We start from the raw sequence: 20,257 nt of genomic DNA, 5'->3' as shown, positions 1-20,257 counted from the left end.
TTGGAAAAGACAGGGTTGCCATCATTCTGGAGCAGTTCTCCCCCCTCTGTTCCTTCCATTTCCTCTTGCCCTCGCCTCTGTCCTCCGGCTGATAGCTGCTTCTCTCTCTCTCTCTCTCCCCTTAACCCAGGGAATGTGGTGCACCTGGTGTCCGCAGGGGGGCAGCACCACCTCATCAGCCAGCCTGCCCATGTGGCTCTCATCCAGGCCGTGGCCCCGACCCCTGGCCCCACCCCTGTCTCTGTGCCGCCTTCTTCGACCCCCAGCACCACCCTTGCCCCCACTGGCCTCAGCCTTCCGCTTGCTGCTAACCAGGGTGAGGCTCCTGGCCTTCCTACTTAGCCCTTGCCGGCCTCGGTCCCTTCAGGCATGCCCTGGGCTGCTGTCTGTCCGGCCTTCCCTCGCCAGTATCTCCAGTATCTGTCTGCTCCCCTCTCGTGCCCCTGGACTGTTTCCATCCTCTGGGTCTCTTGTTTCTTTTCTACCTTCCCCTCAATGTAGCTTCCTCTTGCAGTGCCACCAACCATGGTGAATAATACAGGCGTGGTGAAGATTGTAGTGAGACAGGCCCCTCGGGATGGACTGACTCCTGTTCCTCCATTGGCCCCAGCACCCCGGCCTCCGAGTTCTGGGCTTCCAGCTGTGTTGACTCCACGCCCCACATTAGCCCCTGGCCGGCTACCCACGCCTACTCTGGGTACCGCCCGGGCCCCCATTCCCACGTCCACTCTGGTGAGGCCCCTCCTCAAGCTGGTCCACAGTCCTTCGCCCGAAGTCAGTGGTGAGTCCAGGTGGCTAAGAGCAGATGTTTTTTCCAGGAATAGACAGAGGGTGGTCCAGACGATTTCTCAGTCGCACAGGTTTCTTGTTTATCCGCGTACTGACTTGCTTTGTAGTGGGCCCCAGAACCAGGCTGCTGAGGTCTTGCCTTATTTTAGAATATACTTCTTAGAATCGTGGGAGGGAAAGGAAATGTTAAATTGTCAAAGTCCTTGAATCTTTGACGTCATGGGGTGGGAGTGAAGGTTTTCTGGGAAAGGGATGAAGTGGGGGGGTAAGGGAAGGAATTCTGGGGGGCTAACTCATCCTCTGTCTCCACAGCTTCAGCGCCCGGAGCTGCTCCCTTGACCATCTCTTCTCCTCTCCCTGGGCCAGCCTCTTCTCCAATGCCAGTTCCCAACTCCTCCCCCCTTGCTAGTCCCGTGTCCTCTACAGTCTCCGTTCCGGTGCCATCTTCACTTCCCATCTCCGTCTCCACCACGCCTCCTGCCCCAGTGTCCGCTCCACTCGCCGTCCCTATCTCAGCCCCTCTGCCTGTTTCGGCTTCCGGCCCAGCTCTGTTGACCAATGTGACCCCAGCACTGGCACCTGTTGTCTCAGCGGCTCCTGGACCTCCCTCTTTGGCACCGGCTGGGGCTTCCCCGTCAGCGTCCGCTTTGACTCTAGGTTTGGCCACAACTCCATCCCTGTCTTCGTCTCAGGCACCTGGTCACCCTCTGTTGTTGGCTCCGGCCTGTTCCCATGTTCCAGGCTTGAACTCCGCTGTGGCCCCGGCATGTTCACCTGTCCTGGTACCAGCTTCTGCTCTGGCCAGTCCTTTTCCGGCAGCACCAAATCCAGCTGCAGCTCAGGCTTCCCTTCTGGCTCCAGCACCTTCTGCATCTCAGGCTCTAGCCACCTCTCTGGCTCCCATGGTGGCTCCACAGACAGCAATCCTGGCTCCTTCTCCAGCTACTTCTCTGGCTCCTCTTCCAGTCCTGGCTCCGTCGCCAGGTCCTGCTCCCCTCCTGGCTCCATCGCAGACTCCGGTTCCAGTTCTGGCTTCATCTTCTACTCCAGGAACCTCTTTAGCTTCGGCTTCTTCAGTGGTGCCAGCCCCAGCCCCTGTGTTGGCTCCATCATCGACGCAGACCATGGTACCGGCCCCGGTTCCATCACCTCTTCCAAGTCCAGCTTCTACACAGACACTGGCCTTAGCCCCAGTTTTACCAGCCACTCTGGGTGGCTCGTCTCCATCTCCAGCCCTGTCTTTGGGAACGGGGAGCCCTCCGGGGCCTTTTTCAGCGCGGACATCGCCGTTGACTCTGGCGTCTTCCCTAGTGCCGGCTCCGGCCCAGACATTGTCTTTGGCGCCAGGACCACCACTGGGTCCATCACAGACGCTGTCTCTGGCTCCAGCACCCCCTTTGACTCCAGCTTCTCCGATGGGCCCAGTCCCAGCTCACACGCTGACTCTGGCTCCAGTATCGTCATCTGCTTCCCTCCTGACCCCAGCTTCAGTGCAAACATTGACCTTGAGCCCTGCCCCAGTTCCGGTGTCCACCTTGGGTCCAGCTGCAGCCCAGACTCTGGCGCTGGCCCCAATCTCAACACAGGCCCCAGCTTCCCAGACATCCTCCCTTGTGGTTTCGGCATCTGGCGCTGCTCCCTTGCCCGTCACCATGGTATCCCGGCTGCCCGTTTCCAAGGATGAGCCTGAGACACTGACATTGCGCCCTGGTCCCCCCAGCCCTCCCTCCACTGCTACCTCGTTCAGTGGTCCCCGGCCTCGACGCCAGCCCCCACCTCCACCTCGTTCCCCTTTCTATCTGGTAAGTTTTACTCCCTCAGAGAGAGGGAACAGGAATTTGGGGTTTCTTTGGAGTTCTGGTAGAGTGAATGGAACAGAACGATGTTAATCCGGGTAGATGACACAGCCTAGTTTTGTGGACACGATACTTAGAGTGTGCAGTTGGCCAAGCCCCTTCTCTTTCCTGGCCCTTTCCTTTTTTCTGTGTAATGGGAATGATAATCTTTATTCCGCTTTTCTCAGAGGAGTAATTGAGGACCTAATGTGCTTTTTAAAATTATGAAGAATTACTGATACATTCAAGGCTGCCTTGGTACTGTTGGTCTTTTGGTACTTGCTTGTTCTTGAGTCAGCGTTAGCATCTGATGGCCTCATTTTACAGATGGAAAAGCTAGCCCACTGAGTGATACTATAAAGGTGGCACAACTTGTGCGAACTCAGATGTGTTGACTCTGTTGCTTTCTCCTCATCCACGCAAAAGGCATTCCTCAGAGATAGGAAAACTTTTTTCAGTTGCTAAAACCATCGCAGTTGTCAAGTATTTGAGCTTCTGGGGGAAGGGAATGGCACCATGGACTACAGTTCCCTAAGATCACAAGCCTCTGACGAATGGTTCTCTCTTGTAGGTTTGTTGGTTTGTTTTACCTCCACAGTGTAAAAGGAGCTATGTTTCTTGTCCTTCCATGAATTTTGTGGGCCCATTTTTTTTTTGTTACATGTACGGATCCATACATATTTTTGCCTAACTTAAACTTGTAGCTCAAATTCGAGTAAGTAATTCAAGAACTAATAGGAAGAAAGATCTAGTGAATTGTTCCAGGTCCTTTAACATAAAGGGAGCTGCTGCTTATTCAGAGCTGCTGCTTATTTTTTTCTTCAGCCCCAGACCCCCACTCCGTCCGTGCCGTTGACTCCGCCTTGCGGCCTTTTCCTGATGCTGCCAGGTTGCTCTGGCTTGCTGCAGGGAGAGAGAAGGGAGCTAGATCCAGCCCAAGAGTGGCAGCTGCATGGTCTGTGCTAAATTCTGGTTGCTCTGCAAGTATGTGGAGGCTTTTTTTTTTTTAAGATTTTGTTTTTGTTTATTTGACAGACACCGCAAGAGAGGGAACACAAGCAAGGGGAGTGGGAGACGAAGAAGCAGGCCTCCCACCAAGCAGGTCCTACCAGGACCCTGGGATCATGAGCTGAGCCGAAGGCAGACGCTTAATGACCCCCTGTAGAAGCTTCTCAACACTTTTTTTTAAGCACTTTTTTTGTTTAAGCAGTTTGTCATAAAGATCACATACCGCACAGTTTGCCCATGTAAAGAGTGGCTTTTAGTATATTCACATAGGTTGCAACCATCACTGCTATCGACTTGAAAATATTTTCACGGTCCTGAGAAGAAACCCCACACCCTTAGCCGTCATCTTCCAACTCTTCCATCTCTTCTAACTTTAGACAAGCACTAATTTTTCTGTTTTTTTAGATTTTGCCATGGAATCATGGCATATGGTCTTTTGTGACTGGCTTTGTTCATTTAGCGTAATGTCTTTGAGGTTCATCCACGTTGTAGCATATGTTGGCATTTTGGTTTTTTTATTGTTGAATAACATTCCATTGTGTGGCAGTACATTTTATATGTCTATTCAGCAGTAGATGGACACGTTTGGAATATTTCTACGTTTTGGCTCTTATGAATAATGCTGCCCTGAAGTTCACTTGTAAGATTTTTTTTGTCTTCATATGTTTTCAGTTATATTGGATATATGCCTAGGAGCAGAATTACTGAGTCGGATAGTAACTGTGTTTAACTGAGGAGTTACCAAACTGTTTTCCAAAGTGGCGATAACCACTGATACCACTTTACATTCCCACAGGCAGCACAGAAGGGTTCCAGGTTCTCCACATCTTTGCCAGCACTTGTTGTTATGTCTTTATGATTGTAGCTGTGCTAGTGGGTGTGAAGTGGTATCTTGTGGTTTTGGTCTGTTTTCCTAATGGCCAGTCATGTTGAGCATCTTTTTGGTGGTTTGCCATTTGTGTATCTTCTTTGAAGAAATGTTAGGTACTCAGATCCTTTGTGTTTTTAATTTTTTTAAATTTATTTTTATTACTATTTTTTCTAAGTAAATTCTATGCCCAGTGTGGGGCTTGAATTCACAACTCTGAGATCAAGATCAAAACTATGCTCTAGGGACACCTGGGTGGCTCAGTCAGTTAAGCCACTGCCTTCCGCTCAGGTCATGATCCCAGGGTCCTGGGATCGAGTCCTGCATCGGGCTTCTTGGTCCCCAGGGAGCCTGCTTCTCTCTCTGCTTCTGCCTGTGATTTCGCGTGTGCAGGCGCTCTCTATCTCTCAGAAATAAATAAATAAAATCTCTTCAAAACTGTGCTCTACCAACTGAGCCAGCCCTTTTTAATTGGGTTATTGTACTGATTTGAAAGATACATTCTGGATACGAATACCTTTTCAGATACATGGTATGCAGATATTTTCTCCTTTGCTACTACTTTTGAGAGTGACATGCTCTGCTGGGATGCTTTTTCCTTTTTCACTTTGATCCCCAGGAGCCTCAAGTTTAAGGGAGCAGACAGGAAGGGAGATTTGGGACATTGCTTTTTCTCAGGATCATCTCCTAGGGTTCATCTTCATTTGTTCATTCTCATAGCAGCTGTTTATTGAGAGCCTGCTTGGTGCCAGATAACTGAGCTAGATAGTGGGTAATTATAGTGAGCAAGGTAAGATACAGTTTGTGTTATGGTTGCAGTTTCGTGGATAGAAGATATTAGTCAAAGACTCATACAGATGTAAAACAATGTGGTGAGTGCTGCAAAAAAAGAGGTAGTTTTTTAGCCTGTGAAACTTGAAGTGCTAGTGATGGGAAAGGACTGGGTCAAAGTCCTACAAATTTCCTGTCTGCCAGGGCCCTCCCCTTTTCTCTCTTAGGGTGATGAAACCCAGGTGTCTGATTAGCTTTTCCCAATTCTACCCCATTCTAGTATGGCTCCTGGGTGAAACCTCCCATGGATTTGATTAGCCACTCTGTCCTGGTCAGTGATTGGAGGAAGGCTTTCAATAATTGTTTCGGGTCCACTTCTAAAAGCCAAATTAATTTGAATGTTGTGGAGTTTAAGTGTTATTTAAGAAAATTCCCAGAAATCATCCATTTTATAAGCTTATTAAGTATACAGATCTTAGTTTTGAATATTTAGGCATTCTGTTTTGGTAACATATAAAGGAAGATCGGGGTTTTTTTGCAGAGAAGTTATTTCATATAAAATTATGAAAAGAGTAACTCTCATTATTGACAGCTTGGAAAAAACCACTAAAAGCATAATGTAGTTTTGAATCCTGTGGTTTCCATAGGTTATGTTTAATTCTGGGATGAATGGTCAGGTTTTCTATGAGGACACTGATCACTTTTTCTGTGTGCGTGTGCGTGTGCGTGTGTGTGCGTGCGTGTGCGCGTGTTTTCCTCTCATCCCCAGGACTCTCTGGAGGAAAAGCGGAAGCGGCAGCGGTCTGAACGCCTGGAACGGATTTTCCAACTTAGTGAGGCTCATGGGGCCCTGGCACCTGTGTATGGGACTGAAGTCCTGGATTTCTGTACCCTGCCCCAACCTGTTGCCAGCCCCATCGGCCCTCGTTCTCCTGGCCCCAGCCACCCCACCTTTTGGACTTATACCGAGGCTGCCCGCCAGGCTGTACTGTTTCCCCAGCAACGACTAGACCAGCTGTCAGAAATCATTGAGAGGTTGGCAGGGCTAAGTGCTAATGGGAACCGGGTCTTGGGGCCTCTGAGTGGATATAGTGGTTAGGGCTGGTGAAGGTGCACTTTTGGGGCCTTTCCGAGTTCCATCTTTTATGCTGCTTGCCTTCTTCCTTCACAGGTTCATCTTTGTCATGCCTCCTGTGGAGGCGCCTCCCCCTTCCCTGCATGCCTGCCACCCTCCTCCTTGGCTGGCTCCACGTCAGGCAGCCTTCCAAGAGCAACTGGCCTGCGAGCTCTGGCCACGGGCTCGTCCTTTGCACCGTATTGTGTGCAACATGCGCACCCAGTTCCCTGACTTGAGGCTCATCCAGTATGACTGTGGTAAGTTCATTGGTCAGTAAGGATCCCTAGACCTTTTCCCCCACTGTGAGTAGCAAAGACTATATCAAAGGGACGCTATAGCTTGATTTTTGTGAGTTTCATTAAACATCAGCCAGTTTTTCAGGCTACGCTGATAGGTAGGATGGAGAAATGTAGACCTTATGATGGATTCTTGACATGCGTGGATTTGACTTCGATGAAAGTTGAAAATGGTGTGTTAACTCATGCATTTGGTAATTATTTTGTGAGTATCTGTTGTATTTTACACTTAGGATATGGTGCCAAATAAGATAGCACAGCAGAGAGTTTTCAGATGTATGGGGAAAGGTGCAAGTTGGTACAAGACTGCACAGTAAATAGTAAGTTGTGTTTTAGGAAAACACAAGGATCTTCCTGTCTTTGGTTAGAATCTTTTTGGTTAGAATGCATTTGGCTACAAGTATTGTAAAACTGAATAGTGGCTTGAACCACAAGAGCATTTATTGAGAAATTCTGAGAATAGTGGTGTATGGCCGGTTCAGCTTACTGATGTTTTCGCGGACGCAGGACCTTCTGGTCTCTCTCCCATCCTTAGCTTTCATCTTCTTCTTCTCATGTTTATTTGTTGGTGGTTCTACCATGGCTGCCACAACTCCAGGGAGCACAGCAGTGCTCTGAGCAGGAAACAGGGCTTGAGAGAAAATATTCTCAGCAAGTTTCTCTCTTTGGGGGGTGGGAAGAAAGTTCTCCTCATTGACGACACTTCATAGGGCACTGCTTTAATTTGGGCAATAAGCCCATCCCTAGAATAATCTCTGACAAAGGGAAATGGCAAAGAGGAACTATGGCTTTTTTATTTTTGTTTTTTAAAGATTTTATTTATTTATTTGACAGAGAGAGGTCACAAGTAGGCAGAGAGGCAGGCAGAGAGAGAAAGGGGGAAGCAGGCTCCCCGCTGAACAAGGAGCTAGATGTGGGGCTCGATCCCAGGACCCTGGGATCATGACCTGAGCCAAAGGGAGAGGCTTAACCGACTGATCCACCCAAGCGCCCCAACTATGGCTTTTTTAGACCAGTCATGATCTATCTTTTGGGGTTGGATTGGGGCTTATCCTCCCTGGATCAAGGGATCTCTGCCAGGGTGTTTACAGTGTAAGTCAGGTTCTATTATGCAAGAGTATCTATTGGACAGTAGTGAATTGTTTCTGCAACAACCCAGCAGAGATGTTTCTTCAGTAACATGTTTGGAGATTTTGTAAATGGCCTTAGAATGTAAGACAACAAAATTTTTATTAACATATGCTCAAGAAATATTTTAGTAAAAAAACAATTTTGTAACATTTGAAACCATTTAGAGTAAGTAGACAAATTGAAAGTCTTTGTTAAAAGCATTTAAACTTTTCATCAGAAACATTATAGAAGGTATTTCTGTGTTTGATGGGAGATTGAATTAGATAACCTCATAGGATCCTCTATCCATGGTTATGATCTTAGGGATCTTCAATCCTTGTATGTAAGTCATACATCCAGTGGATGTTGTTGATGTCTGTCCTGTGAATCTGTTGTGTGTTTTAGCTGGCACAACTCAGAGTAGCTCCTTAAAGATTTCCTTCCTGTTCATTTACCATTGAGGGTTTCCTTTTTTCCCCTGAGGGTCTTTATGTTATCCTACCCCCGGTTAGACATAGAAGGTAGATCCTAGACAGGCGCAGACTGAAGAGGGGGATCCCATAAAAGAAGGAAATAAAGTTAAAAAATATATATGTATATATGTATATATATATTTTTTTTAAATAAATATTTAATTAAGGATTCCTGGGTGGCTCAGTCGGTTAAGCCGCTGCCTTCGGCTCAGGTCATGATCTCAGGGTCCTGGGATCGAGTCCCACATCTGGCATCTTGCTCAGTGGGGAACCTGCTTCTCTCTCTGCCTCTGTCTGCCACTTTGCCTGCTTGTGCTCCCTTTCCCTGACAAATAAATAAATAAAATCTTTTTTTAAAAATTAATTAACTTAAAAATATTAATTAACTTGGGGCGCCTGGGTTGCTCAGTGGGTTAAGCCGCTGCCTTCGTCTCGGGTCATGATCCCAGGGTCCTGGGATCAAGTCCCGCATCAGGCTCTCTGCTCGGCGGGGAGCCTGCTTCCCTCTCTCTCTCTGTCTGCCTCTCCGTCTACTTGTGATCTCTCTCTATCAAATAAATAAATAAAATTCTTTAAAAAAATTAACTTATTTTAGAGAGCATGTGTATGGGGATGAGAAGGGAGAGGAAGAATCTGAAGCAGACTCTGCGCTGAGCGTAGAGCCCAGCACGGGGCTCCGTCTCACAACCCTGAGATCATAGCCCAAGCCGAAACCAAGAGTCAGACACTGAGCCTCCCAGGCGCTCCTAAAGTTAATTTTTTTTTTTTTTAAGATATTTTTACTTATTTGACAGAGATCACAAGTAGACAGAGGCAGGCAGAGAGAGAGAGGAGGAAGCAGGCTCCCTGCTGAGCAGAGAGCCCGATGCGGGGCTTGATCCCAGGACCCTGGAATCATGACCTGAGCCAAAGGCGGAGGCTTTAACCCACTGAGCCACCCAGGCACCCCTAAAGTTAAATATTTTTGATCTTTTAGGCTAATTGAAACCCTCAGCTAAAGCTTTTATTATTTTTCAACTAGAGTCTTTGAGTGCTAAGTGTTCTCCCTATTCCAGCTTCTAACGAGCTCCCCATACCCTTCATTTTTCGTCAGGGAAGTTGCAAACATTGGCAGTGCTGTTGCGACAGCTCAAGGCGGAGGGCCACCGGGTGCTCATATTCACCCAGATGACCCGGATGCTGGATGTATTAGAACAGTTTCTCACCTACCATGGCCACCTCTACTTGCGTCTGGATGGGTCTACTAGAGTTGAACAGAGACAGGTAACCTGGACATCTGCAGCCCTTTGAGGCTCACCTCAGCTACGGTCTCCATTTTCCAGAAGGGGCCCCACTAAGCCTTGGGTCTGTGTGGGTGGCCGTGTCTCCTGATACAGTCTTTTCTCTTTCTCTCTAGGCTTTGATGGAACGATTCAATGCAGACAAACGCATATTCTGCTTCATCCTTTCAACTCGGAGTGGGGGTGTGGGGGTGAACCTGACAGGAGCAGATACTGTTGTTTTTTATGACAGCGACTGGAATCCCACCATGGATGCTCAGGCCCAGGATCGCTGTCACCGAATTGGCCAGACCCGAGATGTCCACATCTACAGGTATTGCCTACTCTCCCCTCATTTTGCAGCCTCTTTACTGGTAGGTTTATTACTCTGGCAGTTGACACGGCGCCTTTGTCACTCCGTAGACTTATCAGTGAGCGGACGGTGGAGGAGAACATCCTAAAAAAGGCAAATCAGAAGAGAATGCTGGGAGACATGGCCATCGAGGGAGGCAACTTCACCACAGCCTATTTTAAGCAGGTACTAAGATCTTCCAGTCTATGCAGAAGACAACTGCTGTGCCCGTAGGGATTGCTCCTGCTCATGAAAGTCGATTCTGGGGCACCTGGGTGGCTCAGGCTGTTACGCGTCCACTCTTGGTTTCAGCTCAGGCTGTGATCTCCTGGGGTTGAGTTGTGCGCTGGGCTCCACAGTCAGCAGGGAGTCTGCTTGAAAGAGTCTTTCCTTGTGCCCCTCCCCTCAAGTGCCCGCGCGCTCGCTCGCTCTCTTTTTTTCTCTGAGATAAATGCTGGATGTATTAGAACAGTTAGACAGTAAATCTTTAACAAAAATAAGTAAATAAGATGCTTTGTTCTCCACAGATCTGCCTCTTCAACTAGTGGCATTCCTGATTATTTCTAAGAGCTCTTATTTCATAGTAGACTTGGGTCCAGCATTCCATTGGCTCTGACACTTCCCTCTCTTCTCTCCAAAGCAGACCATCCGAGAGCTGTTTGATATGCCCCTGGAAGAGCCGTCTGGCTCATCTGTACCCTCTGCCCCGGAAGAGGAGGAAGAGACTGTAGCCAGCAAGCAGACCCATATCCTGGAGCAGGTGAGAAAAGAGCCCGCATTCTCTGGAGTAGAGCGAATAGTTAAGGTGTGGGCTGTCTGGGGCGAAAGAACATTTCTGCTGCTTCCCGAATGACTGGTGGCCTTTAGGAGTTGTGAGTAGATTGCTTATTGGCTCATAAGATTTCATAGAAGAAAGGATTTGGAATCCTCAGTTACTTGTTTGAATTTTCTTTTCTTTTCTTTTCTTTTTTTTTTAAATAAGATTTATTTATTTATTTGACAGAGATCACAAGTAGGCAGAGAGGCAGGCAGAGGGAGAGAGGAGGAAGCAGGCTCCCGGCTGAGCAGAGAGCCCGATGCGGGGCTTGATCCCAGGACCCTGGAATCATGACCTGAGCCAAAGGCAGCGGCTTAACCCACTGAGCCACCCAGGCGCCCCACTTGTTTGAATTCTAATAGGACCTCTTACTAGCTGTGTTTGTTAAGCCAAGTCAGCTTCATCTTCTGAGCCTGGAATCTTGCTTTTCACCTTTCTGAACTGCTAATGGGAAGGAAGTAACAAGATAAAATGGAATAGTGGACGTAAGAAGTGCTTTGTGTGTGGTGTGACCTCTTGTTTTCCAGATACTGATTGATACATAGTAGACTCATTTGGGGAACCTTTTGGCTTTTTATTTTAATTTGTTTTAAGTAGGCTGCACGCCCAGTGTGGGGCTCGATGAACTCACGACCTTGAGGTTAAGAGTCGTGTGCTCTACTGACTGAGCCAGCCAGGTGATCCTAAAGAGCTTTTTAAAGGATTGATTCCTGGGACCCCATCTGAGAATCTACTAAGTTATGATTTTGGGGGGGCAAAGGCTGGGAATTTGTATTTTTTCAGAGGTAGATGTTGGGAACTATAAGGTACAGTACGGAGGTGCTTTTCCCTGCACGCACTCTAGGTTGTGTTCCTCGGTGACTTCAGTGTGTGCTTTCTGGCTATTCATCACGGGAAAAAACCAGAGGTGCTTAGTCTGTTGTCAAGCGGTATCTCAGTGCAAAAAAGAGTTAGGGATTTTTTGTAATTACAGCTTTCTGGGACTGTTCTCTTAAGAAGACAGAAGGTGGACTTGAATGGAAAAGGAAGTGGAGCTAGAGGTTTTTAAAACAGATGCTTTCTCACTAGTGGGCTTCCAAGTGAGATCTAGTTTATCCTATGTGGAATATCGCATTGCTTTGATAACTTCGAGGGCTCAGAAGGGAGTTGAGTTCAGTTATATACCTGGTTTGGTATAAATGTGGCCTCAGATTTTTGTCTGAATCAAACCACGGGATGTAGAATTCTTTAATTCTCCTGGTTTTTCTTCCCCACACCTTTGCAGGCACTGTGTCGGGCAGAGGATGAAGAGGATATCCGTGCAGCCACCCAGGCCAAGGCCGAACAGGTGGCTGAGCTTGCAGAATTCAATGAGAATGATGGGTTTCCTGCTGGTGAGGGAGAGGAGGCCAGCCGGCCTGGGGCTGAGGATGAAGAGATGTCCCGAGCTGAGCAAGAAATCGCTGCCCTTGTAGAACAGGTCAGTGTTGGACCCACTAGTTCTCAACCTCACCCTTCACAGCTTCTTCCTCTGGGCCTTGTGATCCTCCTCCTGTCTTCTCTGGTGAAAATAAGGCTATCGGGCCCTGGTTATCAAGTCCTTATGTTGTTGATTACCACTGTTTCTTCCCACAGCTGACCCCCATTGAGCGCTACGCCATGAAATTCCTGGAAGCTTCACTGGAGGAGGTGAGCCGAGAGGAGCTCAAGCAAGCAGAAGTGAGTATTTCTAGAAGGTGGGGATGGAAGTGAGAAGCGGCTGCTTTCTACCCACTCCTGACCCTGCTTGCCTCCCTCTGACCGCCCACCATTTGGGCTCTCTTGTTGGTAGGAACAAGTGGAAGCTGCCCGCAAGGATCTGGACCAAGCCAAGGAGGAGGTGTTCCGCCTACCCCAAGAGGAGGAGGAGGGGCCAGGGGCTGGGGATGAGGTTTCCTGTGGGACTGGTGGAGGCAGTCACCGGCGCAGTAAGAAGGCCAAGGCCCCTGAAAGGCCAGGGACTCGCGTCAGTGAGCGTCTTCGTGGAGCCCGGGCTGAGACTCAAGGGGCAAACCACACTCCTGTCACATCCACCCATCATACCCGCAGCACTTCCACAACCCCACGCTGCAGCCCTGCCAGGGAGAGAGTTCCCCGGCCAGCACCTAGGCCTCGACCCACTCCAGCTTCAGCTCCTGCTGTAATTCCGGCCCCAATCCCTGTTCCAATTCCGGCCCCCAGTCCAATAACCATGCTTCCTGCTCCTGTCTTGCCTTCTCCCCCACTGCCTCCTTCACCGATTCCTCCCTCTTGTTCTTCTGCCTGTGCCCCTCCTCCTGCCTGCACCCCTCCGCCAGCTCATACGCCCCCTCCCACCCAAACTTCTCTCTCAACTCCTTCCTCCCCTCTCCTGCTTGGTCTGCCTTCTGTGCCCGTCTCCCCGCCAGTCACCAACCTCTCCTTGGGCTTGGGGCCTGAGACAGAGCTGTGTGCACAAGCATTGGCATCTACCGAGTCCCCGGAGCTGGCTGACTTGGCCAGTTCCGAGACGTCCCCGCTTCCTCTTGTGCCCCCTAAGGATCTGTTGCCAGTTGCTGTTGAGATCCTGCCTATATCAGAGAAGAACCTTTCTCTCGCCTCTTCTGCACCTAGCCCAACCCTGGAGGCTGACAGCGTCCCCAACGGTCAAGAGCAGGAAGTTCCAGAGCCTGCTGAGGGGACCGACCTCACAGTGCTGCCTGACGGTGAGGAGGTGCCCTCGTGTCTGAGTGAGAGCAATGGGCTGGATCTCCCACCTTCAGGAGCATCTGATGAGCTACTTCCGGAGCCAGTGGAGGTTGACAAGAGCTCAGAAGAGCTGATGGAGGCCCAGACCCCAACCTCCAGCCCAGAGAAGCCCCAGGAACTTGTTTCACCAGAGGTCGCAGCCCCATCCACCTCATCCTCCGCCACCTCCTCGCCTGAGAGTCCTTCACCTGCCCGGCCCCCTCGGCGTCGCACCAGTGCCGATGTAGAAATTAGGGGTCAGGGGGCTGGTCGGCCAGGGCAGCCTCCAGGCCCCAAAGTGCTCCGCAAGCTGCCGGGACGGCTGGTGACCGTGGTCGAGGAGAAGGAATTGGTGAGGCGGCGGCGACAGCAGCGGGGACCTGCCAGCTCCCTAGTGCCTGGCGTGTCTGAGACGGGCGCCAGCCCGGGAAGCCCGTCTGCCCGCAGCATGTCGGGGCCGGAATCCTCACCTCCCGCCAGTGGGCCCTGTGAAGCGGCCCCCCCATCCGCACTGCCCACCCCAACCCAGCAGCCCTTCATAGCTCGCCGTCGCATTGAGCTGGGGGTGACTGGTGGGGGCAGCCCAGAGAATGGAGACAGGGCACTGCTTGCCATCACCCCTCCAGCTGTGAAGCGTCGGAGGGGGAGGCCCCCCAAGAAGAACAGGTCTCCGGCAGATGTTGGGCGAGGGGTGGATGAGGTACCTTCATCCGCCTCTAAGGGAAAGACCAACGGGGCTGACCCAGTCCCTGGGGCTGAGACCCTTATTGTGGCGGAGCCTGTCATGGGACCCCAGCTCAGTCCTGGGCCCCAGCCTCTCGGAGCCCCGCCGGTTCACAGACGAGAGCCCTTCATCCTATCACCTGTGGAGAAAAGAAGGCGTGGGCGGCCCCCTAAGGCCCGAGATTTGCCCGTTCCTGGGACCATTTCCTCTCCAGGGGATGGCAGCTTAGAGAGCCGGACACAGCCACTCCCGCTGCCACCTCCCCTGCCACCACTCCCACCACTCCTAGCCTGTCCCACTGCTACTGTCGCCAACACTGTCACCAATCTCACCATTTCAACATCCCCACCCAAGCGGAAGCGGGGCCGACCTCCCAAGAATCCACCATCACCTCGGCCCAGCCAGCTCCCTGTGTTGGACCGTGACAGCTCTTCAGTCCTTGAGAGCTGTGGCTTGGGGAGGCGGCGGCAACCCCAGGGCCAGGGGGAGAGTGAGGGCAGTTCCTCTGACGAGGACGGAAGCCGCCCCCTCACCCGCCTGGCCCGCTTGCGGCTTGAAGCGGAAGGAATGCGGGCGCGGAAGAGCGAAGGGTCCATGGTGGTGGCTGTGATTCAGGATGACCTGGATTTAGCAGAGAGTGGGCCGGGCGGGCTGGAATTGACACCTCCTGCGGTCTCGCTAGCTCCAAAACTGCGCTCCACCCGCCTGCGGCCAGGGTCTCTAGTGCCCCCGCTAGAGACTGAGAAGGTGCCTCGCAAACGGGCAGGGGCCCCAGTTGGCGGCGGTCCTGGGCTGGCAAAGCGGGGCCGCCTACAACCTCCAAGTCCCCTGGGACCTGAGGGTTCAGTAGAGGAGTCTGAGGCTGAAGCCTCAGGTGAGGAGGAGGAAGGGGACGGGACCCCACGACGCCGGCCTGGCCCGCGCCGCCTCGGTGGGGCCGCCAGCCAAGGGGACCAGCGCGTTCTGCGCAGCAGTGCCCCTCCCCATCTGACTGGCCCTGCCGTTAGTCACAGAGGCCGCAAGGCCAAGACGTGAGTGGGCTGCCCCTCCACCTAGGCTTTCCGCCACGGCCCCCCTCCCTCCGCAACCAGGCCTGACTCTGTTAACCACTACTTGAAGTCTTGAGGGGGAAAGCCTCCCGGGAGACATAGGGGCCTCTCCCTTCTTCCCACCAAAGTAGGGGGTAGGCGACTGGTTGTCATGGAAATGGGGCTCTTCACATACCCCTTCCCTTCCACCCCACGTGGCTGGGCAGTGTTAAGGGTGGCAAGATAGTCTGTCCCCACCCCCTGTACTTGATTCCCCAGCTATCTTTCACGGCCCCGCCCTTAGGGGAAGGGGGAGGGGCTTCTCTCTACCATGAGGTTTTTTTTTTTTTTTTTTCTTTTTTTTTTAAGAAGAAAAAATAATAAACTTAGTTTCTGTATGAGCATCCGCGTAAGGAGGCTTCTGATTTTCTGGTCTGGTGGAGGGTTGGGTGGGAACTTGGGCATCGTTTGCTTCTTCTCGTTCTTGCCAAAACCCTAGTACCTGATCCCTAACCCAGAATTATGTGTCTTTGAGGCAGAAATCCTGCAAGAGGAGGAAAGATTGGCAAATCTGATCTGGTAGGGTGCCTTTCCCTAAATTTTCAGTTTTGAGTCACTCCAACTCCCACTTTTTTCTCTCCTCCTATTCCATTAGTTCCTGGACCTTCACTCAGAGCTTTCTGATGGCTCGGACTTGTCCCTGCTTTCACCCCTCTTGTTCAGGGGCTTTCACTCCTTTTCCAGAAGGCAGGCATCCGACCTTCAGTCGCTCCGTTCCCTGTCTTTGCTCTCCTCCATCTAGCCAAACTAGTTTGAGTCAGCCACACCCCTTTCCGAGCTCCTGGGGCCTTTTGGGTGGTGGCTGGCCACCCACCCCCACCCCCGGGCTTGGCTTGGAGACCTGAGTCAGCTCCATCTCCACCCAAGCCAAATCCAACCAGAGGCAGGAGCCGAACGAAACTCCGCAGTCCCTCGAGGCCCACAGCCAGGTAAGAGCCGCTGCTCGTTTTTTTTATGTTTCCTGAACCCTCTCCTAATGACTGTGTCTGTGTTCAGCACATCAGTTCTTTCCTCACTTCCCGTCCTGCAGCTGCGTGGCCGAGAGTCTTTGGCTCTGCTTATCTTGCCTCCTGTCACCCGAACGCTTGTTGCTTGTGTTCAGAGAACCGCGAGGCTCCATTTTGTCCAGGCTGTCGCGGATGGTGGGAGATGCGGGTGGCAAGGTGGCTGGCCGCCGCAGCTCGGAGGGGCTGAGAAGTTAGGGAGAGGAGAGATGATGAAGCATCATTATGCAGGTTTCTGTGTGGGCTATGAGGTCATGGCGCTGCTCTGAATACATTGGGTGGCCCGGGTTACGATGGGGCAAAGAGGCAGCCGGGAGTGAGCCTAGCAAAGGAGGCCGTTTGGGGAGGTCTGCTGTGACTGAAGTCCCCTGCCTCAGCCAAGAAGACAGCTTAGAGGGGTCCTTGCCCCTGCCTTCTCCCATCTCTGTGTCCTCATCCACTCTGCTTTCACGTGAGACGCTGCTGTGCTTGAAGTGGGGGGCAGGGCTCGGGGGCCGTTCCGTGAGCCCTTCCTCATACTCACGAGCAGCTTTTGAGGGACTTCAGAGAATGCTAAGACCCTTTGAAATACAGTTTAAAGTCACTGATTGGTGGAGTCTGGTTCCTACCAGCTTTTGAGATTCTGGGCTTCTGCTTGTCAGTGTGTGCACCTGTCATTTTGTTTTTCCCTGCTTGTCAAAACAGTTAAGCAATACAGACAATGCTACGTTTGTGCCGGCTTCCCTTGAAACACTCAGAATCTTAGGCTGAGAAAAAAGGATTCCGGCGGAACGTTTCCTCTCTTGGTCTGTGAGTCATGAGAGGAATTCCCCAGTACGGCAGCATTCCTGAGAGTTGGGCTAGGTCACGAGGACACAGCAGAGAGAGGGGCGGAGTCTGACGACCCAGGCCAGTGGCTCAGTTGTTGGGCTTACAAGTACCTTGACTGTCGCCCACAGGTGATGGAGGACGAGGAGAAGGCAGTGGACACCTTGGTGAGCAACCTGGAAGCTGCCCACCCTCCATCCCCCGTCCGCTGCTGCTGGCTCCGCCTCCGCTACTTGGCAGCTACTAGCATTATCTGTGGCTGCTCTTGTCTGGGAGTTGTGGCCCTCGTGTTTGCCATCAAGGTGAGGAGTGCGATTCCTGTGGGAGCAGAGGGGTGGGTGTAGTCAGGTGATGGTTTAGCGTATTTGATCTATGTACACTGATCACACAGCTGCTAAGTACTTGTCACAGCTTGGCTCCGGGCCTGGTGTCAGAAATGAGACCTGCTTCTGGCCCTCAGAGTGAGTGCCACAGTCTAATGAAAGAGAGAGCTGTGAACATGGGTAATTAATGAAATGTAGCTCATCAGTATTGTGATGGGGAAACACAAGGTATTCTGGAAGCAAGGGCGGATATATATGTGTGATTACGTACCTGTGTATGTAGAGTAGGAGACAGGAAGGTAGCCTTAAAGGATGAGTGACTAAGGGCTGAAAGGGCATTCCAGGTAAAGGGAGCAGTGTGTGCAAAGGCCTGGGCTCCTCGTTGCCCACGACTGGACCAGTGAGGAATGGTGAAGATGAAGCCAGAGGGCCCAGACTCCCAAGGGCCTCCCAAGTGGGCTCTCTGCTCAGCAGGAAGCTTGTTTCCTCCTCTCTCTCTGCCTGCCTCTCTGCCTACTTGTGATCTCTGTCAAATAAATAAAATATTTTTAAAAAGAAAGTACTGAGGAGTACTTTAAAGACCTTGCAGAGGAGAGTGACATGGTCAGGTTTGTGTTCTAAGGCCTACATGGAGAGTGGGTTGGAAGGGGCAGGACTGGAGGCAGTTGAGCAGTGATTAGAGCAATCTATAGCAGTTAGGAAGAAGCTGTGGGGTTTTTTAGAGGGCTCCACCATTTCCAAACACCTAACCGAAACTGCATGTTTACCTTTTTTTTTTTTTTTAAGATTTTATTATTTATTTGACAGAGACAGCGAGAGAGGGAACACAAGCAGGGGGAGTGGGAGAGGGGGAAGCAGGGAGCCTGAGGTGGGGCTGGATCCCAGGACTCTGGGATCAGGACCTGAGCCAAAGGCAGGCGCCTAACGGACTGAGCCATCCAGGTGCCCCCACATGCACCTTTTGAATGGCCACACAGGCAACTTAAGTGTCACATGGGAATTTTCTCAATCCTGGTTTTATTTTAATAATCAGAAACTGTATTCTTATGACCTTGAGACTTTCTGGCTTCATCATATCAAAAAAGAATTCTTAGTAAAATGATGAGGCCCATTGGGCTAATGAGAAGGGGGTGGTGTTTGGCTGACGGGAGGGAAAGACTCCAAGATATCTCTCGGTTTCTTGCCAAGGATTCCAAATTCTGAATGAATGTGGGATGAGTAGAAAAAGATTGGGGATAAAAGGTTTGAAAAGGACTTTCCCATCCGTGATCTTGTGAGCTAACAATGGCTACTTGGAAGCTTACACAGAGCTGAGTAGAAACCTTACTTTGTAGAGGAGGCATGAGAAATAGACGTTGGAAAGGGAAAAGCCATTTTATTTCAGGGGGTTTGGGTGTCAGGTTTTGAGCCATTACAAGGATGGAGGATTGGTATGGGACAGTGGGCTCTTTGGGGAAGAACCTAACCAAAAACCTGCCCCCGCAGGCAGAAGAGCGGCATAAGGCCGGCCGGTTCGAGGAGGCAGTGCACTGGGGGGCCCGGGCCCGGAACTTCATCCTGGCCAGCTTTGCTGTCTGGTTTGCTGTCCTCATTCTGGGCCCCCTGCTTCTGTGGCTGCTCTCCTATGCCATCGCCCAGGCTGAGTGACCCTGGGTGGCCTCTGCTGAGAGTCAGCAAGACCTCCTGGATCCTGCAGTGCGGCATTGCTAGCGTCTGAGGCCAGCAGTGGTCCTTCCTGGCTGGAAGGATGATGCCTCTCTCAAAAGGCTTTGGAAGAGCTCTTCTAGACCTTTCTAAAAGGGGGCAGCAGCTAAAACTGTCGAGGGGAGGCCAGCCTGCTCTGTTCTTTCAGTGCCCACCATCCCCCAGCCTGCTACATCCTAGGGGCCTCGACCCAGAGGTGGGGTTGAAGACCAGGCCTGATTTTATTAGACTTTGTTTTGTAATAAAAATCTTTTTTAGCGGTGAAATGCTTCTGTCTAATTGTTCTTCCCCTACTTTCCCCTGGCCCTTGGCGAGAGCCAGACCGACACCTGACTGATGGCAAAAGTCTGCATTTCCTTACTTAGGAGCTGCAAGAGGGTTTCCCTTGGAAAGAACCCAGCTTCTCCCTTGCACATCAACAGAGAGCCCCTGCGGCCAGATAAGACAAGGAGCAGCTGCTCCTGTATTTATGGAGTGCTTCCTACATTCCAAGCTGTGTTCGTAAGCACTTTCTGTTACTTAACTCCTTCACCCCTCACAGCCACTCAGTGAGAGTGTTTTCACTCTTCATTTTATAGTTGAGGAAGCCGGCCCCCAAGGTCCTACAGCTAGTGAGATTCTGAGCTGGCATTGAACTCAGAGCCTTTGGTTCCAGAGTTGAGAGAGGAATGAACGGGATGGCAGCAGCAGGGGAATCTCTGCCCTGGATGTGAAAGTCTGTAGGATTACCATGGATTTTTATATCCTTTATCTTGGGCCCTCCCAGTAATATTTTAAACACATTTTACACCTCCTGATCTTAAACAAAAGGCCAAGAAGCGATTAAACATATTTCAAATTGTGAAGCATATCATATATGTAGGAAAATATCCAAAAGGAATACATAGCTTTTAAGGTAACACAAAGCCAACATCTGAAAACCATCATTCAGTCAAGAAATTGAACGTGAAGAGCGCTCCCGAACCACCTGTCGACAGACCCCTCCCAATCACTACTCCGTCCTTTTTCCCACAGGCACCAGCATTCTGACTTCTGACAGTGGGGTTTAGTTCTGCCTGCATTTGAGCACTATCTAAATGGAGTCCTATGTATCTTTTTATGTTCGACTTCTATGACTTAATATTGTTGGTGAGATTCGTCAATATTTGGTGTAGCTGTAGTTGTCGTCATACTGTAGAGTATCCCATT

The 20,257-nt window shown here is 50.8% G+C and overlaps 2 protein-coding genes across 11 annotated transcripts in view; both read left to right on the top strand.

Moving 5' to 3' along the window:
* SRCAP (Snf2 related CREBBP activator protein) overlaps positions 1-15,575 on the top strand; it is a 32,586-nt gene extending 17,011 nt beyond the window's left edge. For 7 of the 9 annotated variants that reach the window (XM_059414879.1, XM_059414878.1, XM_059414881.1 and 4 more), the window contains 12 exons: positions 131-316; positions 515-781; positions 1,102-2,591; positions 6,041-6,306; positions 6,443-6,645; positions 9,361-9,530; positions 9,664-9,860; positions 9,950-10,064; positions 10,519-10,638; positions 11,960-12,154; positions 12,310-12,393; positions 12,506-15,575. In XM_059414879.1, coding sequence (XP_059270862.1) covers positions 131-316; positions 515-781; positions 1,102-2,591; positions 6,041-6,306; positions 6,443-6,645; positions 9,361-9,530; positions 9,664-9,860; positions 9,950-10,064; positions 10,519-10,638; positions 11,960-12,154; positions 12,310-12,393; positions 12,506-15,178 — 5,966 coding nt within the window. In that variant the 3' untranslated portion in view covers positions 15,179-15,575. The remainder of the gene's footprint in view (positions 1-130; positions 317-514; positions 782-1,101; positions 2,592-6,040; positions 6,307-6,442; positions 6,646-9,360; positions 9,531-9,663; positions 9,861-9,949; positions 10,065-10,518; positions 10,639-11,959; positions 12,155-12,309; positions 12,394-12,505) is intronic. The other 2 variants (XM_059414883.1, XM_059414876.1) reach the window with 2 other exon arrangements.
* A 103-nt stretch (positions 15,576-15,678) lies between these two features.
* On the top strand, positions 15,679-19,335 carry TMEM265 (transmembrane protein 265). Of its 2 annotated transcripts, none has more exons than XM_059414893.1 (3): positions 15,679-16,160; positions 17,174-17,344; positions 18,851-19,335. In XM_059414893.1, exons 2-3 carry the CDS (start codon positions 17,177-17,179, stop codon positions 19,010-19,012), a joined length of 330 nt encoding a protein of 109 aa, XP_059270876.1. In that variant the 5' UTR covers positions 15,679-16,160; positions 17,174-17,176; the 3' UTR covers positions 19,013-19,335. The 2 variants fall into 2 exon arrangements, with proteins under 2 accessions (XP_059270876.1, XP_059270875.1); XM_059414892.1 differs by lacking the exon at positions 15,679-16,160 and adding an exon at positions 16,211-16,466.
* Positions 19,336-20,257: the final 922 nt, after the last annotated feature.

Source organism: Mustela nigripes, chromosome 11, assembly GCF_022355385.1.
Source record: "Mustela nigripes isolate SB6536 chromosome 11, MUSNIG.SB6536, whole genome shotgun sequence".
Taxonomy (NCBI): domain Eukaryota; kingdom Metazoa; phylum Chordata; class Mammalia; order Carnivora; family Mustelidae; genus Mustela; species Mustela nigripes.
This window is presented reverse-complemented; position numbering and strand designations above follow the sequence as displayed.